General features: G+C 38.9%; 1 protein-coding gene across 8 annotated transcripts in view; it reads left to right on the forward strand.

Moving 5' to 3' along the window:
• Window positions 1-19,197, forward strand: part of DGKH (diacylglycerol kinase eta) — a 204,342-nt gene that overhangs the window by 109,053 nt on the left and 76,092 nt on the right. For 7 of the 8 annotated variants that reach the window (XR_013408040.1, XR_013408041.1, XR_013408042.1 and 4 more), the window contains exons 5-6: window positions 17,494-17,598; window positions 17,873-18,005. Coding sequence is in view for 5 of the 8 variants with exons in the window: in XM_077974410.1 (XP_077830536.1) it covers window positions 17,494-17,598; window positions 17,873-18,005 (238 nt within the window). In the remaining 3 variants the exon portion in view is untranslated. Of the gene's footprint in view, window positions 1-15,866; window positions 16,027-17,493; window positions 17,599-17,872; window positions 18,006-19,197 lie in introns of those variants that run through there. The other variant, XM_015120975.3, reaches the window with a different exon arrangement.

Below are 19,197 nucleotides of genomic sequence, written 5' to 3' on the forward strand. Positions count from 1 at the left end.
TGATAGAGTGATGGGTTCAGCAGGAAGACCACCTTGGACGCTGTCAGGATATTCAGGGAAACCAGGATAAGGACATAGATGACCTTGTCTGCACTGGGAAGGAAGGATGGGCTGGACGAGAGACTTTGTGCAGAAGGACTGGAGAGCTGTGTGGCCAAAGGGAGGGGAGAAGGAGAAGAGGAAGTGAATGTGGAGTTATTGATTTGGGGAGGATTGGTATATAAATGATGCCTTTAATTAAAGGTTGAAAATGGGAATAAAAGCAGGTTGGGGTTGTGAAAAGACTTCAGGTCCGGACATTGTGAATTCGAAGTGAAGTGAGATAACCCTGGTGATGTCTTGCAGGCAATTCAGAGAACAGCTTTAAATACTATTAAAATGGCTTAAAGTACTTTTTTGGTATCATTTTTCATAGTTCTTTTGAAGTTGTTTTTTTGTTTCTGTTTTTGTTTTTGTTTTGAGATGGAGTCTCGCCCTGCCGCCCAGGCTGGAGTGCAGTGGCGCGATCTTGGCTCACTGCAAGCTTCGTCTCTCGGGTTCACACCATTCTCCTGCCTCAAACTCCCGAGTAGCTGGGACTACAGGCGCATGCCACCATGCCTGGCTAATTTTTGTATTTTTAGTAGAGACGGGGTTTCACCGTGTTCCGGGATGGTCTTAATCTCCTGACCTTGTGATCCGCCCGCCTCAGCCTCCCAAAATCTTTTGAAGTTTTTAGCCTACTCAAATATCTTTTCCATTCCTTAAGTATGATTATGGTGTAATGGAAAATTTAGGTTTTAAAAATATTTTAGTTTTGTGGTGACCAATACAAAACAATTATTTTGTTTTGAAATTTCCCATTACATATGTGTCTTGTACAAAGCCATTTACCGTTATAAACTAAAAGAGCTTGTGCCAAGGGAATGAGACTAATGGATTGTTCCAATCTCTGGTACAGTCTGAAAATATTAAATGAATGGTAAAACATTTAATGTGTCCATTAACTAATACTGCTAATTTACAGTGGGAGTGTGTGTGAAAGCCTACATAAATAATTTCTGAAGTCACTGTGATCCCTGTAATTACAATTAATACTGAAAAAACTTCTCAATTTCCCATGTGTGTTGTAATAGTTCCAAAACAATGCCCTGTGTTAATATATATCTTGTAAATATTTTGTTCTGAGAAGGTGCCTGGTTTACATAGACTTGCCTATGTTTGTGGATGAAGTCATTCTTACTGTTATTGTTATTAACCAGCACTTTTGCGTTTCTTTTCTTGCTCACCATTTAAACATGCACAGTAAGGTATAAGGTTGAGATACAACTGTGCAGCAGCCCTGATTCTTGTTCTTAAGGGGAGAAAAAGTGAGCAGCACGTGCAGTCTTTTTTGTCCGTCCTTTCAGGATAATGTCAGTAAATTCTTTGCCATTTCTTCATTCTCTCGCAGATGGCTAGGGAGGAAGGCAGATATAGTTTCAAATCTTACCTACACATAGTGACCTTGGACAAGTTACAAACCTTTCTAAGCCTTAGGGTCCTCCCAGCAAAGGACTGCTTGCCACTCTTTGAATTATGTGGATGAAATGAGATGATATACCTGGCCTGTTATAATTACTTCGTAAATGGTAAATCTTAGTATTTTTGACTTTTGAAATGATTTTAACTCCAAACATGAATAATGGAGTCATCTAAACCCTCCCTCACGGTCACTCCTCACAATGAGTTAGCAAGTCCCATTAATTCTACTTCCTAAAAATCCATGGAATCCTTTTCATCTCTGTCAGCTGCTGAAATCTTCATGGAGTGCTCCTATGCACAGCAGCCTCACTGCACGCCTAACTCATGTCCTCCCATGCGTTTCCTGCCGTTTAGTAAGTGTCTCCCACCACAGCTTTCCACCACCAGGTGGACCATCTACACTGCTGCCCTGCCAGTTATCTTCCTAAAATGAGTATCTGGTTTGTGTCTCTTCCCGGCTTAAAGCCCTTTAGTAGCAGTGCTGTGTCACTTTTAGGATCAAATCTGTACTCTTTAGTGTGGTTAAAAGGTTCTTCATAATTGCTCCTCTGATTTTATTTTCCATTTGCAGCCCATGGTTGTCATATGACACTATTCACAATACCCACCCCCTGTCTGATCTCTCTTCTTCAATGTGTTCGTGTATCCCTCGGCTTACAGTACCCATGCCTTCTCCTTCTCCCTCCTTGTGGCTTCTTCCCCACAGACATACACAGGAAAGTTTACTTGGCCTTGCCACCCACAACCCTGCCCCACTTTTTTTTTTTTTTTTTTTTTTTTTTTGAGACAAGTCTCACTCTTGCCTAGGCTGGAGTGCAGTGGCGTGATTATAGCTCACTGCAGCCTCAATCTCCTGGGCTCAGGTGATCCTTCTGCTTCAGCTTTCCCAGGCATACACCACCATGCCAGGCTAATTTTTAAGTTTTTGTAGAGATGGGGACTCGTGAGGTTGCCCAGGCTGGTCTCAAACTTCTGGCCTCAAGTGATCTTCCCACGTTGGCCTCCTAAATTGCTGGGATTACAGACATGAGGCATCGCTCCTGACCTCTTCGTGCCTTCTTATCTGAGTATCTTCTTCCCCAACAAAGCATTCTCAGACCCTTTAGTCTTGGTTAGTTTCCCCTTCACTGTGTTCTCATTGCACCCCAGGGATTGAAACCTTAGAGACAGTTCAGATCACAAAGGATCTTGTAAGCCATGCCAAGTGGTTTAGAAGATGACAGGAACCTACTCGATTGAAGTTAGTTTCACTTATCTGTGTTGCCCCATCGGACTGTGAGCTCTCTGAGTGAAAGGATTGGGTATTTCATTTCTGTTTCCTGGAGGCTGCAACATTGTTTGGCAGAAAATAGGAATGCTTTGTATTTTCTAATGAATAAATGTTTGGATTCAAATGGAGAGTGTAACTTTTAAACTATCACAACAGGTGATCTTCCGCTCTTTGCTCACAACCTTATAGCTTATCTAACCCTTCACCTTTGCCCATCACTGAAAACATTAACGTACTCTGTTGTTGGATTGTCTTTTAGAATAAAATCACAAAACAGACATAAAGTGGTGCAGTCAGAAAATAATCAAATGTTAATTTGTAAATGGAGAAAGGTGCTATAAAGATAAGAATAGCATGTCGTGATGGAGAATAAAAGGGGAGACCTTCTTAGATAAAGTTATAAGGGAGAACTAGAAAACTCTAATTTTTCAAACACTTGGATATTGAACTCACAGGGAGCTCACAAATTTGCAAATACTAAGCAAACTATATAGAATTATGCTGCAGATTTGTGTGGCTTGCCTATCAGTTTTGAATTCTTTTATTTACCTTGTAAAATATGCTTGCTTTATATTGGCATTGTAATATTAATTGACTTTAGTCTGTTCTTAGAGCACTCAGTACTTTTTAGATTTTTTAAACCAATTTTAGTAATAAGACATAGCTGTGTATTATATAGCTAAACGAAATTATGCTTAATTATTTTAAAAATTATGATAGGAAAAATAATTTTGTTATTGGTAATCTGAAACTTTCTTTCCATATCTTAACCCTTTTATTTCTGTTGAACAGTTTTTTATGACCTTTGAAATCTTAGAGCTCCATATAACAAAATATGGCAAAATGGATTGTGCCCTAGACACGGTTCTATGGACCATATGAAGGAGCCTGAGAAATAGGCCCTATTTTTCTGGTGTAACAGGAGAAAGAGGTTGTGATTTAAAGCTGAAAGACCTGACTATATCTTCTGCCTCTGTGACTTACCATGTTTGCAATTTTATAAAAGTTACATTTCTTTTTACCTCTTATATGGAAGATTAAATGAAATGGTAAATATGATCATATTGATAGCAAAGCACTTTGAAAATGTAAGATGCTGCAGAAGTAATCTTTCTGTTTATTTATCAAAATCAGAGCCCCATAAGTGTCCTGTGTTTAATGAGCTTAATTATTAGTTCCTTTGGTTGTTGGTATCCATAGATATTAACTGATATTATTGAAATTATGAATATAATAAGAAAATAGATTTCAGGTGCTATTGATTTACTGGTTTATTATTACAATACCAAAATTTATAATTATGTATTATGTTTTTTTTGTGGGTGTGGTCGGCTGAATAATGGACCCCCAAAGATGTTCACATCCTAATCCCTGGAACTTATGAAATGAATGGCACATTACCTGGCAAAAGAAACTTTGTAATTGTGATCATGTGATCTTCATATGAGATGATCCTGGATGATCTAGGTGGGCCCAGTGCAATAAGAGGGAAGCAAGAGGAATCAGAGAGTCAGAGAAGATGTGACTGTGGAGGCAAGAGGTTGGAGAGAAGCAAGGAAGGGGCTGCAAGCTGAGGATGGTAGGCAGACCCTAGAAGCTGAGAGAGGCAAAGACGTGGATTCTCTTCTAGAGTCTAGAGTCTCTGGAAGGAATGGAGCCCTCCCAACATCTTTTTTATTTTATTCATTTTTAGAAACAGATTTAGAGGGTACAGGAGCAGCTTTGTTCCATGGATATATTGCATAGTGGTGAAGTCTGGGTTTTAGTGTAACCAGCACCTGAATAGTGCACATTGTACAAAGTAAGTAATTTATCATCTGTCACCCCCCTTCCACCCTTTAGAGTCTCCAGTGTCCATTATTCCACACTATGTCCATGTGTACACATTATTTAACTCCCACGTATAAGTGAGAACATGTGGTACTTCAGATTCTGAGTTATTTCGCTTAAGATTAATGGCCTCTAGTTCCATCCATTATTCTGCAGAAGGCATGATTTTATTCTTTTTTATGACTGAGTAGTATTCCATGGTGTGTGTGTGTGTGTGTGTGTGTTTGTGTATGTGTGTGTGTGTATATACACACACAGATATATATAGTTTCATATACATGTAGTTTCACTTATGAATATATATATGCACTTTCACTTATATATATATATACACACACACACACACCATGGAATACTACTCAGTCAAAAAAAAGAATTATATATATGTATGTCACAGTTTCTTTATACAATCCTTTGTTGATGGATACTGGATACTTAGGTTAATGGACACTTAGGTTGATTCCTCATCTTTGCTATTGTTAATAGTGCTGTAATAAACATACAAGTGCAGGTATACGAGTGCAGGTATCTTTTTAATGTAGTGATTTCTTTTCCTGTAGGTAGATACCCAGTAGTGAGATTGCTGGGTCAAATGGTAGTACAATTTTTAGTTCTTTGAGAAATCTCTATACTGTTTTCCATAGATGTTGTACTAATTTACATTCATACCAACAGTGTACAAGCATTCCCTTTGCTCCACATTCTTGCTAATACCTGTTGTTTTTTGACTTTTTAATAATAGCCATTCTGACTGCCCTAAGATGGTGTCTCATTCTGGTTTTTGTTTGCATTTCTCTGATGATGAGTGATGTTGAGCATTTTTTTATATGCTTCTTGGCCATTTGTATGTCTTTTGAAAAATGTCTGCTCCTGTCCTTTGCCCACTTTTTAATGGGGTTATTTATTGTTGTCATATTGTTCAACATCTTGATTTTAAACTTCTGAAACCTACAACTTTAAAAGAGTACATTTCTGTTGTTTTAAGCCACTAAAATTGTGATAATTTGTTACAACGGCAATAGGAAACTAGTACAATGTGGATTGACTAAACATTCATAACTATAATTTCTTTGAATTATAAGAAATTAAATTCTAGCTTTGTCCAATAGTCTTCAAAAGAAATGGTGGTGAAATTAAATTCTAGCTTTGACCAATAGTCTTCAAAAGAAATGGTGGTGAAATTAAATTCTAGCTTTGACCAATAGTCTTCAAAAGAAATGGGGGTTTATTATTGATCATATGATTATACATGTGTGTGTATATATGTATATACACACGCACATATATACACACACATACATACACAAACACATATGTGTATATATAGATCCCATAGTAAGATACCCCAACAAGTAACACATGAAGCCTTTCTTGGTGATTCCTCAAGGCCAAGTCCTTTGTCGTGTCCTTTTCCTAGGGAAGGCAGGGCAGGAGGGCACAGCTGCACAGGGACCTCTTTATTCTTGATGGTTTCACTCTCATCTTCTATTTTTGATGCTCTGGTGAACCAGATTCTTCTGTGAAGTAACAGTTGGAACCATGACTCTGAAATACAAGCTTAGAGACATTAAGAGGGGGCAGTTCCCTGGACCCCTCCGCAGGACCTGTGACAGGGGTGGGAGGGGTGGCTCGTTTTCCTTGGCCAAGTTCAAACCCATTGTGGGAGGGGGAGCACATGGGCAAGCAGGTGCTGGGGCAGGGGTGAGCGCTTTTGGGCTCCAGCCCTACGGTAGCCTCTGGGGGTGTATTACAATTAATGCTTTTTCAGCAGTTGCTGTCCATAGATAGCTAAATGTTAACCAGCTCAGTGGAGAGTCAGGGTGACAGCCTTTTACACCCTGCCCTCTTGGTACCCAGGTCCTTGTCTGGCATTCGGGAAGAATCAGGTCCCAGAGACTTGAAGGATGGTGAATGCAGAGGTTTTACTGAGTGATGGAAGTGGCTGTCAGTGGGATGGGGAGCTGGAAAGGGGATGGAGTGGGAAGAAAATCTTCCCCTGTCCAGCCCAAACTCCTTTCTGAGTGTCCAGCTGCCTCTTTGACGTTCAGGTGCTTCTTCTCTTCTCTCCTTCTCTGCTGTGCTGCTCTGCTCTTCTGCCAGTGGAGTTTAAGGGTTTTTATGGGTACAGGATGGGTGGTGGGGCCCTGGTGGGCCAGGGTGGTTTTGGTAAAAGCAACATTCAAATGGGAAAACAGGGATAACTGTTCTCATTTAGGGTCATGGTTTCCAGGCTTGAGAGCAGGGCCTTTGCTGGGGAACCACCCTCTTCTATCCAGTATTTACCTATCTCCTGTCCATATCAATATGATAGTCCCAGAAAGATGTTAAGTAGATTGCTTTCCTTTAAAATCTTTATATAGATTCTAAGACTATATAAACTGTGTGATGAATTCCATGCTAATTTGAAAAATGTTTGGCTTCTGCTGCCTTACATATCTTTATTTTTTTAAACTGTAATGTTTTACTAAATGCTTTTCAAGAAAAGTTTGATTTTGTAGTACTTTGGATTTTTTAATTTAGATAAAGAAAAATTTTGCTTTTTAGAATTTAAGATCCTGTGGACATTCTATGTATGCAGTGAAAACATTGGTATCGACAGCATTAAAATATGTGGTTCCTTTTTTATGGAAACAGATATTTGATTTTATGTTTCATTTATATTTTATACTTTAAGGCAATAAAAATCTAAGATTAGGTTATAGAAGGAAGTCAAATTACCATGGAAAATGACATCGTTATGATTTCATGATTCCTTACTCAAGAAGCAGATTTTTTGTTTAGGGAGTCGAACTGACCTAAACTTAAGCAGAATCGTTGAAGTCCAAGAATTATGAAAGTAAGATTTGGTAGCTATCTTCAGCTCAGTCCATCCCCCCTCATCTCAATCAGCGATTGGAAGTTTTAGTTCATTACCTTCTGTGGTCATTTTAGGTCATTTGAGCAAGGGAGCCACATTACTCATCGAATTTGAGTTTGCTATGGTGGAGGGGGTGGGAGGCCAGAGACAGGTCCTGGTGGATGTGGTCTGCCAGGTGAGCTCAGAGGCAAGAGCTGAATAGGGTCTATGTGTATATAAGGAGGATGACATCCAGGTCCCTCGCCTTCTTAGTTCCTTGGAGATTTTCTTGGAGTTATCAAATACTCAGGTACTTTTTTTTAATTAACGAAAATTTCAAATGTATACAAACTCAGGATAACTGGATAATGACCCCACATCCCCATTGCCCAGCTCCTAGCATTATCTAGCTCTTGCCCTACTTGCTTCATCTGTTTTCTCTTTCCTTTTTTTTTTTTTTGAGACAGAGTCTCGGTCTGTCGCCCGGGCTGGAGCGCAGTGGCCGGATCTCGGCTCACTGAAAGCTCCGCCTCCCGGGTTCACGCCATTCTCCTGCCTCAGCCTCCTGAGTAGCTGGGACTACAGGCGCCCGCCACCTCGCCCGGCTAATTTTTTGTATTTTTTAGTAGAGACGGGGTTTCACCGTGTTCGCCAGGATGGTCTCGATCTCCTGACCTTGTGAGGTCTCGATCTCCTGACCTCGTGATCCGCCCGTCTCGGCCTCCCAAAGTGCTGGGATTACAGGCTTGAGCCACCGCGCCCGGCTGTCTTTCCTATTTTTATCTCAAGTGTTTTAAAGCAAATCTTTCACATCATTGCACTTTATCCCTCATTCTTTAATAGGCATCCCTAAAATGTGGTTGCTGGATTTCAACTCTCCCTCTTTTCCGTCTTCTCTGATGCTGCTTGGGTATGCAGAAGCTGTGACAGGGAAAGGTTTACTGAACTGAACATGGTTATGCAGTTCAGTATTGTACAATGAAGGAATAATATTTTTAATTTTTCTTGCTCTATTATGCTGTTACTTTTGTGTTAACTCCTCGTATAAGAAATGTGTTAATTGTGGACAACTCATTTAGTGTCTGCATTTGTTTCTTCTTTTCAATATGTTGTAATAAAATTAGCTCATACTTAATTTGCATTGATATTTGAAGGATCCATGATATAATGCCTCTTTTTTTTTCTTTTGCCGTAAGTCAGTAGTCAACAGAATAACAGCATTTCAGGTTAAGAAGAGACCTTCTGCTGGTGCAATATGGAGAAAGACACACTCTTGGCAAAGGTGTTCCACTCTTGTCCAGAGGTCTTTATCTTTTCTCTGATTTATTGATTTCTCAGAATAATTGTGTAATATATTTACAGAAATTTTCCATTAGAGTTTGTTTTTTAGTACTTGTATTTTTTTGGTAGAATCTCATCACAGTGAGTTTTATTTCATATCTATGCTCCGGAATTCTCAGTTGATTATGTGTGTCATTGTATAGGTAATTCCTTGATTTGTAGCTTGGTTTTTGAAATAAATATTACATCCAAAAGATACATAGTTTGTTAGAGAGATACATCAGCAGCCTTGGTGCTAATTTTTTCAAGTTCATGACAAATGCCACCCTCTTTATTTTGAATATCTTCAGGAATGTTTCAAAGTTTGATACCTTCGAAATACCTCACTGATACCCTAAGATCTGTAAGTTGTTATTCTGCCGAAATAACCCGTTAGAATGATGTCAGTCAGCCAGAACTGAAAGTGTAAAGTGACTCTCAAAGATCTTTGACTGTCAGTAGAGAGAGAAGATGTGCGTCTGTTTATAAATCTAAACATGGCTCTAAGCAGACATCTGAAAAGATTTTTAGGTAATTCTGAAAGGGAATAGGGAAGACCTTAGTTCAGCTAGCACAATTTGATTTAGGATCCTGTTTACATAGTGCACTGCCTGCAGAGCAGAATTTCTTTATAAGTTTCAGCTGTAGATTAATAATAATGTGTGTGAATTGCCTGTCTAGCTTAGTCCTATCATTATTCCATTACATCTTTATAACTTATTTTACATCATTTTCGATGTTATGAAATTTGTGTTCTGGGATTCCGTGGAACTAATATCTCTCAAGAATTTTTGAGCACTTAATGCAGATTCCACAGTGTTCACATCTATAAAATGAACATGTATGGTATTGCACCAGCATGATAAGGTCTCTTCCTAATCTGAAATGCTGTTATTCTGTTGGTTAAAATGATACTAGCTGTTGAAAATTCCGATGGCACTTTCTTTGGTCATGGTGCCAGAATTGCATTTGTTGTGACATTTTACTTCACTTAGTCTTCCATTAAAATTCAAGCACCCTTGGGAGAAAATATGCATTAAACCTTTATCATCTATTAACACCTCGGAAAAATTGCTTTTTAGGTTAGTTGTCATATTAGAAAACAGATGGGGCTTGAGACAACTGGATCATAAAATGGAGAAGCATTGACCCCAGAAAACAAAGGAATTGGAAGAGACTTTGTGACTTGCAAGTCAAAATGCCTTCAGGGACCACTGGGTCATATAAGAGTAGGCAGTGGTCAACAGAAGAAAATAGGCCACACTGTTTGTACTTGTACCTCTCTAATTATGGTGAATTTTAACCTTTTTTTAAAAAAATTTTTTTTAATAAAACAGCAATTCAGGGTTTAAACAGAATGGACAAAAAAAAATCAGAAATCATAATTTTGTGGCCTCTGTTATATTACATGGGATGCCATAGAGGAAAGACTATTTCAGACTGATCCCCCAAAAGGAACGCTGTTGAGGGCAGATGAAAACACTGGGAATTTTGGGAGCAGAAGGATGCTAAAAAGAAAGAGATCCATAAAGATTAAGAGCACTTTCTTGACATTACTTATACCAGACTCCGCCTTTACAAAAAGGCAAATTGGATACTTTCACTCCCCTTCGTGGTTGATAAACAGGGGAATACATCAGTATCACCTGTGTAGCTTTGCCAAACTACATCTAAGACTATCCACACCCGCCGGGCGCGGTGGCTCACGCCTGTAATCCCAACACTTTCGGAGGCTGAGGCGGGCGGATCACGAGGTCAGGAGTTCAAGACCAGCCTGGCCAACATGGTGAAACCCCGTCTCTACTAAAAATACAAAAATTAGCTGGGCATGGTAGTGCGTGACTGTAATCCCAGCTACTCCAGAGGCTGAGACAGGAGAATTGCTTGAACTGGGACCCAGGAGGCAGAGCTTGCAGTGAGCCAAGATCTTGCCACTGCACTCCAGCCTGGGTGACAGAGCAAGACCCTATCTCAAAAAAACAAAAACAAAAACAAAGAACTCTTCACAACCTCACCACAAACCAAGATTTAGATGCAGCAAGTCTGCTTTGGAGCTTGGTTGGGTAATTTGGAAAAAAAAAACAAAAAAAAACCACCTCATTTTGGTTCAAGTGTACATGTGCAATTGCAGAACTGTGCTCTTGGAAGCAGAGGTTTCCAGTTTACTCTTTGAAATATAAGAGTATCTCTGCTCTCAAAATAATCGCTTCAGGGCTGGGCACGCGGTGGCTCACGCCTGTAATCTTAGCACTTTAGGAAGCCAAGGCAAGAGGATTGCTTGAGCTCAGGAGTTTGAGACCAGCCCGGGCAACACGGTGAAACCCCGTCTTTACTAAAATACAAAAAATTAGCCAGGCATGGCGGTGTACCCCTGTAGTCCCAGCTACTCGGGAGGCTGAGGCAGGAACATTGCTTGAACCTGGGAGGTGGAGGTTACAGTGAGCTGAGATCGTGCCACTGCACTCCAGCCTGGGCAACAGAGCGAGAGTCCATCTCTAAATAATAATAATAATATAATAATAATAATAATAATAATTACTTCAGATGCACAACTACATTGCAGTTTGGCACATTTAAGTTTCCAAAGTGAGTTATTTTATTCCATAAAAGAATGTAAAAAAGCAACATACATAATTAAAGAGTTGGAAATAGATTTCATGAGGAAAGATGGAAGAGGCATATAAAGCCTGAGCAGTTGGCAACTTCAGGTATAGCAAAGCTAGTGTTAAGAAGGCACATAATACAAAGTATAAAAGGATTAGCTGGGCATGGTGGCTCACGCCTGTAGTCCTATCTACTTGGGAGGCTGAGGTGGGAGGATCACTTCAGTGCAGGAGTTGAAGGCTACAGTGAGCTTTGATTGTGTCAGTGCAGTCCAGCCTGGGTGACAGGTGAGACTCTATCTCCAAAAATAAAAAGACACACAATTATTTCTGATTAGACTGTAATAAACATCAAATTGTATCTCCTGAATTATAATAATGCAATAAAAATTGATACAGCACTGTAAAAATTTTCACTTGTCCTATTTTCCAATAAAGGCTTCACGCTGCCTATGAATTTTTATTTCAATAAAAGCAGTTCAGGATTAATCACTAACGATAAAACAGTAAGTCCTGCTATAGAGCAGTTGAAATCAATTTGTTGTAAAGTACTTTAGGTTAGAAATAAGAATTTCCTAACAGAAAAGGTTGTTGGACATTAAAAATGACCAGAGAAGTTTGCAGAATTTCCATCATTGCAGAATAAAAAAATCTGAGTTAAAATGAGTAGCTGGCAAGCTTAACTAGTTTACATGTGATACTTATTAGAGATGCCATGCTGAATTCTTTCAGTGAAATACAGACCCTGATACTCTTCATTTTAGTAAACATTTTGCCGTTTTATGCTACTGGGCAAGGTTAAATACAAGTGCAATTAAGGAGAGTCCATTTTTTCCCAATTTGTTGGTTGATATTTTCCTAATATTTTCTAAGGTCAGTCGGTCGTTATCATTATGCCCATTTTGGTGGTTTGCTAGTCAGTGACTATTTTGTTGACACAGGTCTCCGTTTTTGACTTTTCATTTCACTTTTCATCTTGGACCACACTTACACAAAAAATATACCTTGCAGAAAAAATCCGTAAATGTAAATGTGTATGCAGAAAAAATCCGTAAATGCTTTCTTTGCCTGCTAAGAAGAATTGTGATTATAACATTTACTGAGCTTGACTGCATGGCAGAGACTGTACTACATGTTTTACCTGGATTAGCTCAGGATCCACAGCTGACGCTGCAGAGTTACTGTGAGTTACTGCTCTGTCCCTTCTTAGCAGAGGACAGACATGGTTAGGGAGCTCAGGAAATGTGTCCACAGCCAGACAGGTAAGAAGAGATGTTGCTGGGATTCAGGGTGGGTCAGTGTGACTCCAAAGTTTTTTGTTTTTTTTTTTGTTGTTGTTGTTGTTGTTGAGACAGTCTCGCTCTGTTGCCCAGGCTGGAGTGCAGTGGCACAATCTCGGCTCACTGCAACCTCCGCCTCCCAGGTTCAAGTGATTCTCCTGCCTCAGCTTCCTGAGTAGCAGGGACTACAGGTGTATGCTACCATACCTGGTGCATATATATATATATTTTAGTTGAGGTGTGGTTTCGTTATATTGGCCAGGCTGGTCTTGAACTCCTGACTTCAGACGATCCGCCCACCTCAGCCTCCCAAAGTGCTGGGATTACAGGGGTGAGCCACCGCACCCAGCCTGACTCCAAAGTTTAGAGACAGAGTTAGATTATGCTTTTATATTAGTGATTTCCAACTGAGAATTAACAGCTCCCTCTAATTCACTTCTCTTTAGAAACTTCTTTCATTAAGTTATAACATTGTTGGGGGGAACAATAAAATATCTTTAGACACTAGGTCTCAAACTTGGCCACGCTTTGGAAATTACCTGAGAGTTTCCAAAAAAATACTGGGCCTCAAAGTCCTCATCTCAAGTGATCTGCCTGCTTAATCTCCCAGAGTGCTGTGATTACAGGCATGAACCACTGCACCCAGCCCCCAAAATACTGGGGTCTCACCCTCAGATGTTCTGTGTTCATGGAGTGTAGCACAGACCTGGGGAATTTTTTAAAACTCCATATGTTCCTATTTTGGAACAATGCAAATTTTTGAATTCTAAATTCTCATCTTTCTGTTAGTAAAAATTTAAGTAACGTTTTTATTACAGAAGTAGTGCGTATTTGATTTAGACACTACAGAAAGGCTGGGCTTGGTGGCTTACACCTGTTGATCCCAGCACTTTCGGAGGCTGAGGCTAGAGGATGGCTTTAAGCCAGGAGTTTGAGACAGCCTGGGCAACATAGGGAGACCTTGTCACTACAAAACTAAAAATAAAGTAGCTGGGTGTGGTGGCACATACCTGTGGTCCCAGCTACTCAGGAGATTGAGGTGGGAGTATCGCTTGAGCACAGGAGGTTGCGGCTGCAATGAGGTGTGATCGAGCCACTATACTCCAGCCTGGGCAGAGCAAGACCCTATCTCAAAAAACAAAACAAAACCACAGACAAAAAAAATTATGATTAAAATTATCTGTCATTCCTTCACTGAAAGATAGCAGTGCAGTATTTATAGTATGGGTTTTAGTATGCAGTATCTATGTATGGGTTTGTTTTTTTTTTTTTTTTTTTTTTAGCCTGCACACCTTTATATATTTGACATCTTAACTGCAATGTTACTCTTCTATAGATTTTTATATTTAATGCCAAATTTTTTTTTGTCTGTTTTATGCATTTATATGCATTGTCAGACTGAGAAATTTTTGACTCTTACATAATAGTGTCGTTGGCTCAATCCTTACAGGTCAGTAACTCCCAAGGTGGGGCAATATTTCTATTAATGGAAAGTTTATATATTATTTGAGTTAGCACTTACGAAACTGATTTAGATGTCTGTCCTTTGGACCCCATCTTCTCTAGTACTTTTTCAGGCAAGGTAATCCTTGGTTTACTTCTTGTCTTCCTTGTACCCTCTTTAAAGCAAATCCCACGTGGTTTTTATCCCTGGCCCTGGCAGGCAGTACATGCTCAATAAATGCTTGAATGGATGAACAGACAGGCAGGTGTACCCCAGAATCTGATGTGGGACTGGTGGTTATAGTTTGAAAAAATTACTGAAGTAAGTTCAGATATGTCTGAAAAAAATGATTGGTAAATATGATGGTGGTAAGAGAGGCAGTTAGAGTGGGGTTGAGGTAAGCACAAGGACTCGGAGACATTTTAGGATAGGTGAGCTTCAGCTCTTCCAGGAAAAGTAAAACGTCTTCTAGTTCCAGAAACGTCCTGGGCCTGTCCTCCCCACCAGGCCTGGTTTTCGCTGGTGAATAACCCCTCCCCCAAGTATGGTGGAGGGATTGCGTTCTATCCTTCCATCTCCCCTATCCTACTCACTTGTAGGACATCTTATTCTCAAAATAAGGACATAATAATACATTTTGGAGTTTGCTCCTCCCCGGGTATCTTCCTAATAAAGATTTCGATGAGAAGCTGCTGCAGTGTAATGCATTTCAGCTAGGGATAACCAGAGCCTGTCGGTCAACAGCTGCATCTGTCCCATCCTTTCCTAGGAAGGTCTGGGATGAGGAAGAATTTAAATAAAAGGTGGGAGGGGACTAGAGTATTGAAGGACTGCCGAGGGATTACCCCAGGAAGGAAAAGGTCCATCTGGGAGGCATTAACGGGTTTGTTGGTAAGCCAGGCTCGTCTAGTAAGCCCAGACAACTCTGGGCTGCTCACTGAGGTATTTGTGGCACTGTGGCCACAAAGCCAGTATGATTTCTTTTTCATACTGACTTCTTATAATGTCATTTTATAATCAGTAGATTTCTTAATCACAAGGGCTATAAATCAAAATAACTTTCCAATTTTTTTTGCCTCTGGAAAACTTAACTGTATTAAATGTGTTATGATCTTTCCTTGCTTATTACTGTTCACTTTAAAACAGGTTTTTATTGAAAAGGAGAAATTGCAAATGTGTACATTTTAGTTTATTAGTATATAAGCACACATGATTTATATTGCTGAAATCATTTAGAATTGAGGCATTTGTGTAATTCCAAATATGCAAAGAAAAATTAGAAGCTATTCTTTATCCTTCTTTCTCCCCTTTTTCTTGAATTTACAGTGACTTTACAAGACATTTAATGTAAAGGCACTAAAGACAGTTAAAACCATTAGTCATCATGCTTTACTTAGAATTCAGCAAAGAACAAAGTTAAAGAACAAAATAGCAAGCCTGCTTTATTTGTCTGAATAATGCTTGTCTCATGATACTTTATCTCATATAAGGGAAGGAGAGGGAATCCTTAGAGTTACATCATATAAGGTAGCAAAAAATAAATACAGTAAATGCTAGAGACAATATTTATTCAGAAAACATCAGCGAGTCCAATGAAACTTGGAGACTCTGAAATGCTGTGCCAGTCATTAGAGCCAGGAGTGTATTATGATTTAATGGTACCTCTCTGCTGCATCTCATGAGCTGTCCTAGAAAAACATTTTGAAGCAATAAAGCATCCATTTGGCTCTTAAGTAATGAGAGGCATTGTTCTTTGCATTAACTATTTATTCAGGAAGAGAAGTGACCAACTGTTAATAAGCTTTATCCAAAGAGGGTCGTGGAAAACAAGAAAATGCAAAAGTGAGGTTCTCTTCAATTTCATATGCAATTAACAAATATCCAGAGCTGACTGATTGGTGCTCCTCTTCCATGTGACTTTTGGCTGGCTGTATTTAAGGGTGAGTGCCTGTTAGATGTATTTAAAGCTTCTGGGTTTAAGGAAGGACTCTGTAGCCTGAACCCATGACAAATGAGAGGCGGCAATGACTCGTGAGTAGCTAAGACTGGATTGATCTCTCTGTTGTTTTGAATAATGGACTTATTTTCCAAGATGAATAGTAATGATTTAGGCGTACTAGTTTACTCCTTTTGGGAAGGATTCATTTTTTCTTTTTGTTTGTTTTAGAAGATTATTGCTCTTTCATTACTTGTGAAATCTGCTCAATAACCCAATGTAACGTTTAGACTTATCACTTGATCAAGAGGCTTTTAACTTGAGAAAAATTCTTATTTGCTATATAAATAGATATGTGCTTTATTCTTTGGAAATAGTTTCCAGGTAGGAATGCAACATTTTTCTCTTGTTCTGCAAGTAAATAAATGATCTTTTCTTGACAGTAAATGTGTAGGATTTAGTAACTTCAAGATTATAGCCAGAATATTGTATTTACAAATAAATAGGGGCTTCTTTCAAGTCATTTCAGAATCTTACTTTGAAGCACTTTGATCCTATGACAGTGTGAAGTTTTCATTCCACTTGCTTTAAGGTCCTTAATGTAATTCAGTTGCCTTTTTAATGACATGAAAAAAGATAAAAATCGTAATTCTTTTCTTCCCTAAAGCCAACAAAAGGATGTTTATGTTAATTCTTTGTCCCTGCTCTCACTAAATACTAGTACAGTGGAGTTCTACACAATGGAGGAAGAATCTTCATAAATCATTAAAATAGACAGTAGAAGTGATATGTAAACTCAATATTATTTAAATATTAACAGAATATTGTTGATACCATAATAAATCAATTAGGTGGCCGGGCACAGTGGCTCACAGCTGTAATCCCAGCACTTTGGGAGGCCGAGGTGGGCAGATCACGAGGCCAAGAGATCCAGACCATCCTGGCCAACATGGTGAAACCCTGCCTCTACTAAAAAAATAAAAAAATAAAAAAAATTAAGAAATCATTTAATATTGCATTCTTTTGATTTTTAATTTAGAAATATTTTCCATATTGAAAACTAAAATAATTAAGAAATTGTTTAATATTACATTTCTTTGATTTTTAATTTAAAAATATTTTCCATATTGAAAACTATGTATTCCTTCTAAGCTTACTATGAATTATTTTGAAGTATATTTAAAATCAGTTTGCAAGATATATTTCGTGGAATAAGAATGCATTGTGTCTTTGGGTTTATAGCCTTAGAAAAAAGGGCTAAAGAGCCCAAGTCAGTAGCAAAAGGGTCAAAGATAGAAAAACTCCTTAGGCTTTTTCTTTCCTAGACCACATTATTTTTATCATACAGAGGACAAAAACATAAGAAATAAAGACTCAGGTTAGAAATGGAATTACCTCAGAAGGTGTCAGGTTTTGCAATAATCTTTCTCTTTGGGTGTTAACAATCATTAGATTGAATTATCCCTTTCAGATCATCACTCCATTCAGAAGGCTAATGCTGTGTGCTGAGAACAGAAAGGAGATGGAGGATTGGATCAGCTCGCTGAAGTCTGTACAGACCAGAGAACCCTACGAGGTAAAATAGCATCTTTTCTTCCGTCTCGTGTTCTTAGGAAATAAATGTTAACCAAAGGGCTAGAGCTCTACTGTGCAAACGTTTTAAGTATGTGTACACTCCTTCAGCAACTTGTTTAAACCAGATTTTGAAATTCTTAGCTTAAAGCAAAGGGCTTTGGTTTTAAAAATGACGGATTTGAAAATTTGACCATAACTATATGCATTCCAAAGAGTTCAGCATCTGTAGCCTTGTTCGCTGGCTTGGCACATCTGTCCTCACATCTCTGTTCTAGGTGGCCCAGTTTAATGTGGAACATTTCTCAGGGATGCACAACTGGTACGCCTGCTCCCACGCCCGGCCCACCTTCTGTAACGTGTGCAGAGAGAGTCTTTCTGGAGTCACCTCCCATGGCCTGTCCTGCGAAGGTACTGTAGCACCTAGCATGTGTTTTCTCCAGACAGTGACCATACTGTAGACCTGCCACCGCTGGTTTCACTGTAGCTTTAAATTGGGCTTTCCACACATAGGACTAGCTTGAGAAATATTTTTGCTCAGGAAAAAAATAACATAGTCATTTAAAGGAAACATAAATCAAAATACAGCATTTCACCCCCAAGAAACTAGGAACTACTGTCTAAAAAAAAAAAAAAAAAAATCTTTGGACCTTGTATAATCATTCTGGTATTCTTTATTCTGGTTGATTATGGAGAATAAAACTTTTTGTGAGGACAGTTATATAGTCTTTGGCAGAATTTTTGATTGTTAATTATATTGGACTGTTTTAAATATTGTTTTCTTTCCTTTTATTTGTTTAATCTAATTAGGTATCATCCTTTCTAATTTCCTTAAAATTTTCTAAAAATAAGGCCTATGCTGTTGTTATTTTGTTTTGTTTTGAGAAAGGGTCTCACCCTGTCACCCAGCCTGAAATGCAGTGACATGATCAAGTCTCTCTGCAGCCTCAGCCTCCTGGGCTCAAACGATCCTCCTACCTCAGTCTCCCTAGTAGCTGGGACTACAGTCAAGCACCACCACACCTGGCTAATCTTTTTTTTTTTTTAAGTTTCTAGAGATGGGGGTCTCACTGTGTTGCCCAGGCTGGTCTCAAACTCCCGGGCTCAAGCAGTCCTCCCGCATTGGCCTCCCAAAGTGCTGGATTAGAGGCATGAGCAGATTTGTGAGTTATTTTTAATGTAAGAGCAGTGACCACCAAAAGCAAATACATTAATAATCGCCAACAGAAAACTCATAACTTCTTTAGAGTTATTTTATTTCATACTTCAGTGATTACACTGCTGTGTACTACTTTTTGAACTATATATGATAATAATAATACCAGCGTTTTTTCTCTAATCCAAAAGTTTCTTAAGTAATTTGGAATATCACTTATTTATAATTAAGTAATAAAGTAGTAATAGAGTCACAGCCTTAATTGATTTTAAACTATAAAATCTGTGATATGTCATTGTTTCAAATATTTAATATGATACAGCATAGTGGTTAAGAATAGAGCTCTTGCCGGACACGGTGGCTCAAGCCTGTAATCCCAGCACTTTGGGAGGCCGAGGCGGGCGGATCATGAGGTCAGGAGATCGAGACCATCCTGGCTAACACAGT

This window comes from Macaca mulatta, chromosome 17 (genome assembly GCF_049350105.2).
Source record: "Macaca mulatta isolate MMU2019108-1 chromosome 17, T2T-MMU8v2.0, whole genome shotgun sequence".
NCBI lineage: Eukaryota > Metazoa > Chordata > Mammalia > Primates > Cercopithecidae > Macaca > Macaca mulatta.